This window comes from Phaethon lepturus, unplaced genomic scaffold (assembly GCF_000687285.1).
Source record: "Phaethon lepturus isolate BGI_N335 unplaced genomic scaffold, ASM68728v1 scaffold25333, whole genome shotgun sequence".
Classification (NCBI taxonomy): Eukaryota; Metazoa; Chordata; class Aves; order Phaethontiformes; family Phaethontidae; genus Phaethon; species Phaethon lepturus.
The window spans coordinates 6,091-16,778 of NW_010530083.1; the positions used below are offsets into that span (position 1 = coordinate 6,091).

Consider the following 10,688-nt stretch of genomic DNA (forward strand, 5'->3'; position numbering starts at 1 on the left):
ATCTCCTTCCCTTAGCCTTATGAAAAGCACCCTTTGAAAGAAAAGCAAGCACATCTTCAGGACTGAAAGCTCACCTCTCCCAGTGACAACCAGCCCCTCTCTCTAACACCCCTTCCCACAGCAGACATACTCCTGGCTTGGGGACTCCATCCCACTAATGCAAACCTGAACATCAATCTACAAAGAGGTCTAAAGAGATAGATAGCAGCGTAGGCACAGGGTTTGGAAAGGTCCACCAGCTATCCTTGGCACCAGGCAGAATGGAATTCAGAGGTCCATGCAAGGCTGCACAGGGGCTCTCATGTCGTGCTGGGAGCACAACTGCACAGGAGCTGTGAAATATTGTCTTTTGTTCACTGAAGCCATGCATCAAGGTGCCAGTCCCTCCAGGGCTCTCCTGCCTTCCCCCTTCCAAGCTCCTGCTGAGTATAAGACAAGCCAATCCCGGCATGCAAAGGATACAGGCATGCAGGCTCTAGTCTGCTGCTTCTGTTAGTAAGTGCATCTTGTTAGTGGATTTATGAGACACACTTAAACCTATAAAAAATAAATAATCCTAATTCTTCATCAGGCTGGCTTAAGTAACCTTCAGCCTGACTGGATAAACCACTGCCCACCAGCCCTCAAAACCAGTATAGTTTGAAGTTACATTTCATGTCAAGTCTCAGAAGCAGAACATGAATGTCTCCTACCCAAAGGAATATATGTAAACATAGTAACAAGCCTGGTGTGGCAGCAGCTCCTACACAAGGTTTGTACAAATTTAAACAAAGGGTAGGAAGTTAAACAACTGAATGGAAGAAAGCTCTCTGAATGGAAAAAGAAGCTCTTTCAGCAAGTCAGAAGGTGCTCATCTGCAGGCAAACAGCTCTGTACAAGCAATACGCTGAAAGCAGACCTGTTACCCAAATCTTTGCTACTCCATCATACTGCTGGGAACTGACCTCAGCACTTCATGCCTTAAGATTCTCTCAGGAGTTCACCTCCTGATCTCCCAAAAGGCCCAACAAAAAGGACCATGTGATGATTTATGTGGCTCTGAGTAGCAAGATGGCAAAGGACACCAGATCCTCCCTTCCCCCTTACTGACTCACAAACTATCTTAGATTTCACAGCTTTGCTTAGTCAGCTTAGTGTCAACACATTCACAGAATGAGAGATGGCTATACGTCTTGGGATTGCACCCCAAGATTTCAGAGTTCAAAGTCCTCGGCATCTCCTGGTCACCGTGACTGCACGCCCAGAGTCATCTTCAAGTTTTCATAAACCACATAGCTGATGCTTACAGCTGGGATCACCTTCATAAAGTTCGGTGCCAGACCCCGGTAAAGACCAAACGCTCCCTCTGTCTTCAGAATGTGTTTAAACAGTCCCCTCATCGTCACTTCAGGAGCACCCTCCACTGAAGCTGCAAGAGGGAAAGGCACAATAAGTCACGCAGCCTACGCGGTGAAAACACTTTAAGGTAACACCTGTCTCACAGAGCAGTTCTGATTCATATGCTTCTTGTGGATGTTCAGACCAGAGGCACTTCATGGGCAATAGCATCTAACTTCTCAGCAAGCCATGGTCATGCTGCACATCGCAACCATTTTCCCAAACCACTCTGCAAATGCCCTTAGCCCAAAACTCCTGATCTGAGCAAAACAGAACCGCTGTCCTGGAGGTGCTTCGCCCAGATGCTAAGGGCAGCAAAAGTCCACTGTCCTCTTACAGCATGGCAAATGGCATACTGCTCAGCTGCACAGGCCAGCTAAGGCTGCTGTTGCAACGTTTACACTAGAGGACCTTTACCCTGCTCAGAGACCATGACAGGAGATCCCACAGTTCCCAGAAGTTCTCACCTTGGGCCTGCATGCGTGTTCTCACGAGAGCCAGTGGGTAACTGGCAAGCTGTCCACAGGTACTGGAGATGGTGCCACAAGCCAGCAGAACAAAGACTCCAGGGTCAGCACTGTTGACAGCATAGCGTTGCAACCAGGCATTTTTTAGTGTCTGGAAGGAACAAGCCAGATGTTAGCAGTGAAGAGGCAATCAAAAGAATACCACATTACATAAAAGATCTAGCATAAAGGCCCAGAAATATGCAAATTCAGCCAGAAGCACCAGGCTTCTCAAATCTTTTTAAGCTACAGCTACTGTAGTGCCTGGGGAAAATCCCTTCTTTAATTTTCTGCTGCAATTTTCTCATAAAAAAGAGAAACGAGGGACCATGCATCATGTTGACTAGGAAAGGAGAATCACTGTACTGGATCGTCTTTCAGGCCATTTTGGCTAACAATCCATTTATGCCCCGTAAGGCTGATCAGGAAAGCTTTGATAAATTCCAGGTCTGACAGTGATAAAGCTACACAAGCAGCACAGCCCTACAACAGGTTAAAGGCTTCGTACCTCATAGACTGCCAGGTCAATACCAGCATACGGAATGATTCCTAGCATGTTGGGGATGTAGCCTTTGTAGAAGGCAGCCATTCCTTCCTTCGAAAGGATGTTTTTGGCACAATCCAACATGCCTGAATATTGTCCTGTCTTCCTTAGAGCCATGCGTGTTTTCAGAACCTAGGAGACAAGAATAAATACTATGAAGGCCTGCAGGAGAATCAATAGGAGAAAGACGTATAGACAATGTCATTCTTGGAGCATGACAGTCAGGACTACAGCAAGTGTGAGCCGTATTACCTGATACCATCTCTGAGAAGTCATTAAGCTATAATAGCACTGGTGTTCTACCCACATTTTCCCATCTCAGCACCTTGCCATGACCCCTCATGGGCTGGACTATCAGCCACCTGCCTCACCTCCATCGGGTAGATGCTGCTCTGTGCAATGGCCCCAGCCAGAGAACCAGCTAACAGCCGCTCATGAATCCTCAGCATTTCTTGGTCAGTACCAATGAACCGCTTGATCTGTAGAAGTCAAGACAGACAGACATTGAGGCTTGCTGACTTATCTCAACTGTCTTTTTCTTCCAGCATATTCTTCTGTAAACCCTTCTGCAGCCAGACTCGTGTCCCTTTTACGCACCTGCTCATAGGCCATGAACTTAATGGCAGACTCTGGTGCAATCTTCAACACGTTGATGCCATTCCCTCGCCACAGTGACCTTGGTCCACCCTCTCGGATCATTTGAGTAAAACCGCCAACAATGCACATGTTGTTACTGCGGGAGGCATGAACCTGGGACAGAGAGCGCAAGCTTGGATTAGTTCCAGTCCCGATTACGACAGTGCTACGTTATTCCATAATCCAGGGACAAAAGGGCGCTTTTTTTATTTACCCAGAGATTTGCCAAGGCTTTAATCCCTTCCAGATAACTTTTACAATAGGAAAGCAAGCTTCTTTTCTTTTTTGCAAAGTCTAGTGTTAACTAACGAATCTAATCAATATGTCCCTCTGGAATGGGAGGAAAGGTTAAATAGGGAGCTCCCATACCTAGTGTAGGATCAGCTTCCCAGCGTAAACTTCTCAGCTGGCTCAAGAGCAGGGGGAGTGACAAAGCAGACTAAAATTCAAGTTTTTCTAACTCCTTTCTAACGTTGGTAATACTCATACTGAGTACTACTAGCTCTGCCACTCAACCACCACAACCACTTCAACTCTCAGGGCCTCAGGGTCTCTAATGGGAACACAAGACTTGAACCTGTTTCACCAAATCCCAAGTTTTTCAGTGTTCTAAACCACAAAGCTCTCTAACTATTAACAGTTCTCACATGTCTACCTCCCAAAAGATTCTTTTTTTTTTTTCTAGTCAATGAAGAATAACTTTTTAACATGACTTTGATCATTCAAATAATTAAAAAAGCTTTCAAAAATAGCAATATAAGAGCAATGAGATTAATCCTGGCCAAAGTGCTATACTGTGTTGATGAACATTATCATCTCTTAGTGATCCAGAATATTAAAGGAATCTGCTTGGGTATTTGAACAAAATGGAACTGCTCCATCATACCTGCATGAGCACTTTCAAGCGGTCCAAGGGAGCTGTACAGGTTCTGGACACGGCACCTGCACCTCCACCTGCAACCAGATGTCTCCACCACATCCCTGTCTGTCTCTCTTCCACCGTGAACTCATCAGGGACGGTCAAATTCTCTCCTACATCAAAGATCTGCAAAAGTATAAGGTATTGGGAAATGTTTCATCAGCTAGTGATCTTGCCAAAATTGTATTGCTCTTTGTAAGTGCTAAGTGTTGAAGTACTGGATATCCTTATTCCAAGTCAGCAGCTTATCTATATCCATTAACTGCTGTTTCTGGCCACAGGAACTGCCACTGCTATAGCATGTCACAAGGGGAAACTTCACATTTAGAGAATTCTGTCCAAGGAGCTGTCAACTGCTGAACATTTGTCTGCATTAAAATGCTGTGGATCATAGCAAGGAACAAAATGACCAACTGCGGGCAGCTGCATGGCAAAAAAGATGGACCTCTCTGGAACGTTCCAAGCTCGCAGCCAGTTTAATCTTATTACATGCTATTTACACACACTGAAGTGTCTCCAGGAAGGACGGCTGCCTGTCAAATCAGTTTCTAGTCTTAACAGGTCCTGAACCAGCCAGGGCTGGCCACTGGTATGAGCTCTCGGAGGTGCAAGCCAAGTGAACACCCTTATCTTCTTGCAGCACCTGCAGTTGTTATCACCTGTGCCAGAGGCTTCGGAAGCCGTGCCAGTGATAGATGGCAAGATAACAGGACGGAACAGGAAGCAATTGGGCTCCTAGGGCTACAGGGCAGCTATTGAACCATGGAAAGAAAGATAGGGACTGCTGATAGCAGCTCCTGGGGGTCAGGGCTCTGACTGAGAAGATGGGGAAAGACCAAGGCCTGTTGCGGAGGAACCATTTCTTACCGTGGAGTGCTTCCAGTACAGGATGATCTCAGGAATGTTCTCCACTGGGTGCAGCAGGTGATAGTCTCGCCACTCATTCCAATCAATTGTCATTGTCCCATTCTTATCCATGCTAAAAAGATTTATCATTAGATGAGTACAGACTCCCACTGAGTGATGAATTCCTCCTCCCCTTCCCTTTGATTATTCAGGCCTATACAAAAAAAAAAGCTTTGCAAAGCAACTACTAAAAGACTTCTAGAGACACAAGACAAAGCTAGGAAATCTTCTATTCACTAAACACTGCAGAGATGTAGACACAGGCTCCGTTTTTCCTCCCCTCTCTCTCCCCTTTAACTGACCCACAGGAGTAGTTGCACCCCCTCCTACCAAACTTAGGGACATAACTGACACTGAAGGGAAAATAATACTTACTAGGTGACAGGACCCCAGAAGTGTCCCGTCCTTATTCTGACACACAGGCAAACAGACAGAGGGAAGGTAGCAGAGGAAAGAAAGAGGAAAAAACAGCACAAATAAGTGGTTGTTAACACGTTAGTGCCACATGCATAAAGCACTCAGCATTTCCAAAGGGCAACTGCACAGTCCCTCTCCAAAGCAGCAAGCTCAGGGCAGCAGGACAATCAGACAGGGGTGCAAAACAGCTCAGTTGCAAGCACTTCCCCAAAACAGCTCAGTAAAATAAGAGATTCTGACAGTAACTCTCCATAATGCATTACATTATAAGTGCCAACTAATGGGAATCAAAATTAAGAGTAATCAGCAAAAAGGGAGGAGCTGAAATCTCTGGAAAATGTGTACAGCATAGAAGGAGGAGATGGGTTCCATGTCCCTACACTTCCTTCTAACTCCCTCAACAGTAAAACAGAAGAACCAGCCAAATCCTGACCTCTTCAGTATTTTCTCAGCCTGCTGTTCAGAGATCTTGACTCCCAGGTCCCGAAGAGACTGTACAATCTCCTGGGCATCAATACAGCCTGCAAAGATAAGCCAGTGAGCTCAAGTATATATATTACAAGCAAACACACAAGTAGTCTATTCATGAGCATGAGAAAGGTGTTTACCATCATTCTTCTTATCCAAACTCTTGAAGACCAGTCTCAGCTTCTTTTCATGATCTTGGAGATAGTGAACAAATTCCTCAAAATCCAGCTGTCCATCCAGGTCCTTGTCTCCAGCCTTCACAATTTTCTGTTCAGAAAACAATCAAAAACTGTCAGTTCCTTTGCTCATTCAGACAGATCTGCCCCTTCTTCTACCATATTTAAAGATCATTTCCTACACGAACCAGAAAGTAGCCAACAGAATTATGATAACTCCTCAAAGAAATTTGAGGAAAGCAGTAGTGTAGAAAAGCCACCAGTTTCCAGGCAACCGTCTCCCAGAGTTAGTTACGCAGATGAAGTGCCTCATGCTTTTATCAGGGATAATCTGCTAGTATCATGTGTCTAATCTCAGTCCTATATCTTGATCAACACCTTACACAGCCCTTGCAGAGGTTCTTGAACTATGTATGAGGCAACAGATTTGCACAAAAAGTGAATCACAAAACATCAGGTAATAAAAAAAACTGAACAGCAGAAGGAATTTCATGCCTACTACAATTCTTAGAGAAGCAACCTCCCTCTGGCAATAACTAACTCCAACCAGAAAAAGCCTGTCCAGCTCTAGTGGACACAGCCAAAGATAAAAACCCCTATGAACTGGTTTAGGCACCCTGGAGCTATGTGCTTTAATTATGCGAGTTTCCATGAGATGCATATAGAGCAAGAAAAGGTTCTTAGTAGGACAAAGCTAAAATCAAGATCAGACTCCATGCCAGACATCTAGGACAAGGTAAATGACTAATTAACTCACTCCAGCATGGGGCAATAGAAGATGGACTGTTCTATCTAAGGGCACGTGGCTACTTGTTGACAGGAGAGGTGATCTCCAGGCTGCAAGAATGTGGCTCAGGGAGTTCCTATTCCTCTTCTTGTTCAATCTCTTGCCTTTGACAGCCTGTAAGTCTTTTTCAAGATGCATCAGTGAGCAACACTAAATGAGGTGTGATTCAGGCTACTGCATCACCTACATTTTTGTTTTAATTCTTGTAACATTTATGTGAACACCAGGTGGGTTGTTAAGGAAGCTCTGCACTGAGATTGAACACTAGGCTAACCCTCATCAATATTTTGTTCAATGCTTAGGCTTCAAAGGTAATAGGCAAACCTAAGCTTATTGTGATTTTTCCTCAGCCTATGAGCACAGTTTCCTTCATAAGTCTTTGTTTCAATGCCATTTTAAATGACTTCAATACTAAATACTTCACTCTCTCGTCCCACAAAGTCCTGCCTCTTTAGCCTTAACGCTATGAGGATTATTCCTAATAATTTTCTAAACCTTAAATAAGAAAGTGCTGTCCCAGCTGCCCTGACCTTTGAGGTGTGCCCAGTATTCTTAACCTGCAATTCATCATATGACTGTTGCAAAGTTCAGATGTGACCCCACATTCAACTTGTAGGCTAAAGATAGACCAACACCCCTCGCATGTCAGCAGATCAGCCTTGAACAGCTGAATCAGGGCTTCCCTCTGACTGGCAACCCTCAACCAGGTGACAGGCACTAATAATTCAGAGGCGCTGTAAGAGAGACGCGACCGCGCAGCAGCTCTCAGCACGCCCCTAACAACCGCAGAGGTGATCAGAGACCGCAGGTAGCGGAAGCTGCCTTGCTCTGCTAGCCGCCATCCTCCACGATCACAAAGCAGAAATGCTGCAAGCCTGTTGAACAGTGACCTGCAACACATGTGCGAAGGGCGAGAAAGCCAAGCTCCCAGCATCTTCTCCAGAGAGATGAACAACTACCTGCCTGCAGCTCTTTGCCTTTAACAGCTAATACTAAACCTCCGAAGACAGAACCGGTCATTGACAGCTGTGCTTGCTGCAGTCATTTCTATGGCCACCTGCACAACACGCAGCCCCCGCAGCATGCTTTGGGACCCCACACGTCTTGACGGCTGCTACAACCCCCTTTTGTGTGTCTGCACAAAGGTATAAAAAGCCTACCCAGCTTTGCTGTTCAATAATCGGCTGTCTGGGCTCTTGACAGCCTGGTCATGAACATCACGCCAGTGGCAGCAAGCTGAAAGCAAGGGCCATGATACGGAGTCGGACGGAGCTCTCCGCAGATTTAGTGCGTCTCCCTTCTGCGGCGAATGGAAAAGCTCTCGCACAACCCCCCCCAAGGGGCTCAGCCCACCCACCGCTGCTGAGCCGCCCTCCGGCTCACGGCACAAACCTGCCCACCTTCACCGCGGCGAGACCTGCATCGGCTTGAGCCGACATTAGATCACACACCTCCTGTAAGAAGGGGGCCGGGCGGAAGGGTGTAAGAAGGAAAAGGAAGAGGATGTGAAACGTATTTGAGCAGACCAGTTAAAGCTAAGAATCCATAGTTTGGAAAACCCCTTCTTCTATTTAACATGCATCAGGTCAACTGGTTTAAACAGTCTTAGAGGCACCGAGATCTCATCAGATTCAAGCCAAATAAAAAAGAAAAAAGTCCACTCCATGCTATATTGGCAATCCCTGCCAAGGGGCAAGGGAAACACGTCCATGCTGTACCCAGCTATTACGATGGAGCCGTCATGATCTTCTCCCCTTCCAACCAGCCACTCGGTGTTGGAGACCACCCCTCCATCGCTCACTCCCTCCCGTTCCTCCCTCGGGGCCATACCTGCTTCCACTGGCGGTAGGTGGAGAACTCCTGGGAAGGAATGAAGAGGCTGAGTCGGAAGATCGATTTGAGTTCGGCCGGCAGCCCCTTTGACTCAAAGTATTCAAACTCTGTCTGCGACTCCCCAAACACCGGCACATACAGACAGAGGCAGAGCATCTTTCTGAGCCGGAGACCCAGCTGCCCTGCTCAGACCGACTGGGAAGGGAAGTAAAACCGAGCGATTCCCCTGAGCTAATTTCAGTGCGTAGTGGAAAGGAAATGCCAGCAAGTCTCATGACACATGCCTATGAGCGAAGCCGGCTCCGGTGGGATTGGCTGTACAAGCCCTGCCCTTCTACTTAAAAGGGAAGCCGGCCGCACAGTCCCACCCAGCAGGCACCAGATCCGGAGGAGGCATGTCAGCTGCTTCCCCATTGCTCAACACCAGGCTCCCATTAAGACTTTACACCCACACTCACCGCAAGTTAACTCTTACTGGGCATCTCATTTAACCCAAGAGGCTTTGGCCAATATCCAAGACGGTCACTCGCTGTTCCTTACATCCGATCAGTCCTTTCCAATCCTGTGCTCACCGCTCCAGGGATTTACACACGCAGCACAGTAGGGACCAGTCTTGATCATAACCTCTCCCCTCCAGCACAGGAGGGCTTTCACTGCCTTCCTCTTCCCAAAATTCTTCCTCTAAAACACAGTAAGAGCAGGATGCCAGCCACTTACGGCTCTCATACATGTTTGGGATATCCAGCTTATGGAAAGCCTTGAAATTCACTTTTATAAGGTTACTTTGCTATGCCAGAGTTGACCAGCTTTGGTTGCAAATTCTCCCAAAGACATTTGTGCCAGCTAGGAGCAGGCAACTGCCACATACCAAGATCTCCTCTACAGCGCTCCGGCGTTACTAACACAGGCAGCAAGAAAGCCTGTGGAGAAGGTTTGCCATTGTTGTACCAGATACCCAGAAAGCCACCAAAATCAAGGGCAGGCTTCAAAACAGACCCAAAGGCTTCAAGGCTCCTAGCTAAGCATCCGCACAGCAATTACAACAGCTTACTAGTTCTTCCTCCTCTCCCAACTCCAATTAAACATTGCAGTCAGATATGCATTATAATGAGAAGCAGCCTGGGCAGAACAACATTTTCCAGTTTCTACCATTTACAATTTAACCACTTTGTAAGCGAGTTCCTGAGCTTTCATCAGGAGCAAGCCAGGCTGAAGAGGGAGTGTGGCACACACATCATTTAATGAGGATATAATTACAGGCTTGTGAGTATTTAGTGGAGTTTGATGTATGGGAAAACACCTAGCACTACAGTGAGGGTACGAAAGAAGTGCAGCAGGTAACAATACTGCTCAGTACAGAATTACTGACTGCTAACATGAATTTTAAAACAAAGTGATAGCTTCTCTTTGACAAATACAGACTGTCATGCAAGGAAGATGCAAAAACCCAGAGCCAATAACTAAAACACTATAATCCTGCCTGCACTTGAAGTAACACAGCATGTTTGCTCAACTGGTTTAAGCCAGTCCAGCTAACAGCTTTCCCCACCATTGCAGACACAGCAACATTTTATGGTGTTTGCTCTATTTAAACAGACTGCCTGGACGTGCAAAGTCCAGTACGCATTCCTCTCCTCAGATCCTAATGCACAAGGGGCCTTTACGTCTTTACCCTGGTATTTTGTTCTTTAGATTTAAGGAAAAGCCAAGGTCTGTAATAAGCTGTTTGTGGAGCTGCATGTCAGTCACACAAATTGGGAATATTTAATCTGGGGGTTTATTTCAATTTTTTTTTTTTAAAAAAAAAAAGCTTAATAGATCACAACACTCAGCAATTTGGTACCCTTGAGAATCATGACCTACAACAGCTTCCTACGCCCTCCCCGACACCTCACCTACCATGGCACTACTGCTGCGTTACCTAACCAGGCTTAACCTACTGCCTGCTGACGTCTCTCCGCACGAAAACAGGATCTTCTCAGGGACTCCAGATCCTCTTAAAGATCAGCTGCAGCAGCTCACTGCATGCATGCCAACAGCACGCCCCAGCCTTCCCACCGAGCTGCGTCGCGTTTCAAGCGGCACCCTAATGCTACACGCCACCAGCAAAAAGCAAACG

General features: G+C 46.4%; 1 protein-coding gene across 1 annotated transcript; it reads right to left on the reverse strand.

The window, feature by feature from the left end:
* Nucleotides 1-1,223: 1,223 nt before the first annotated feature.
* On the reverse strand, nucleotides 1,224-8,725 carry SLC25A25 (solute carrier family 25 (mitochondrial carrier; phosphate carrier), member 25). Its single transcript, XM_010284164.1, has 10 exons — nucleotides 8,567-8,725; nucleotides 5,914-6,040; nucleotides 5,739-5,826; nucleotides 4,850-4,961; nucleotides 3,950-4,108; nucleotides 3,025-3,177; nucleotides 2,799-2,906; nucleotides 2,392-2,559; nucleotides 1,845-1,995; nucleotides 1,224-1,408 (listed from the first exon to the last, which is right to left on the reverse strand). Exons 1-10 carry the CDS (start codon nucleotides 8,723-8,725, stop codon nucleotides 1,224-1,226), a joined length of 1,410 nt encoding a protein of 469 aa, XP_010282466.1.
* Between the last annotated feature and the right edge of the window lie 1,963 nt (nucleotides 8,726-10,688).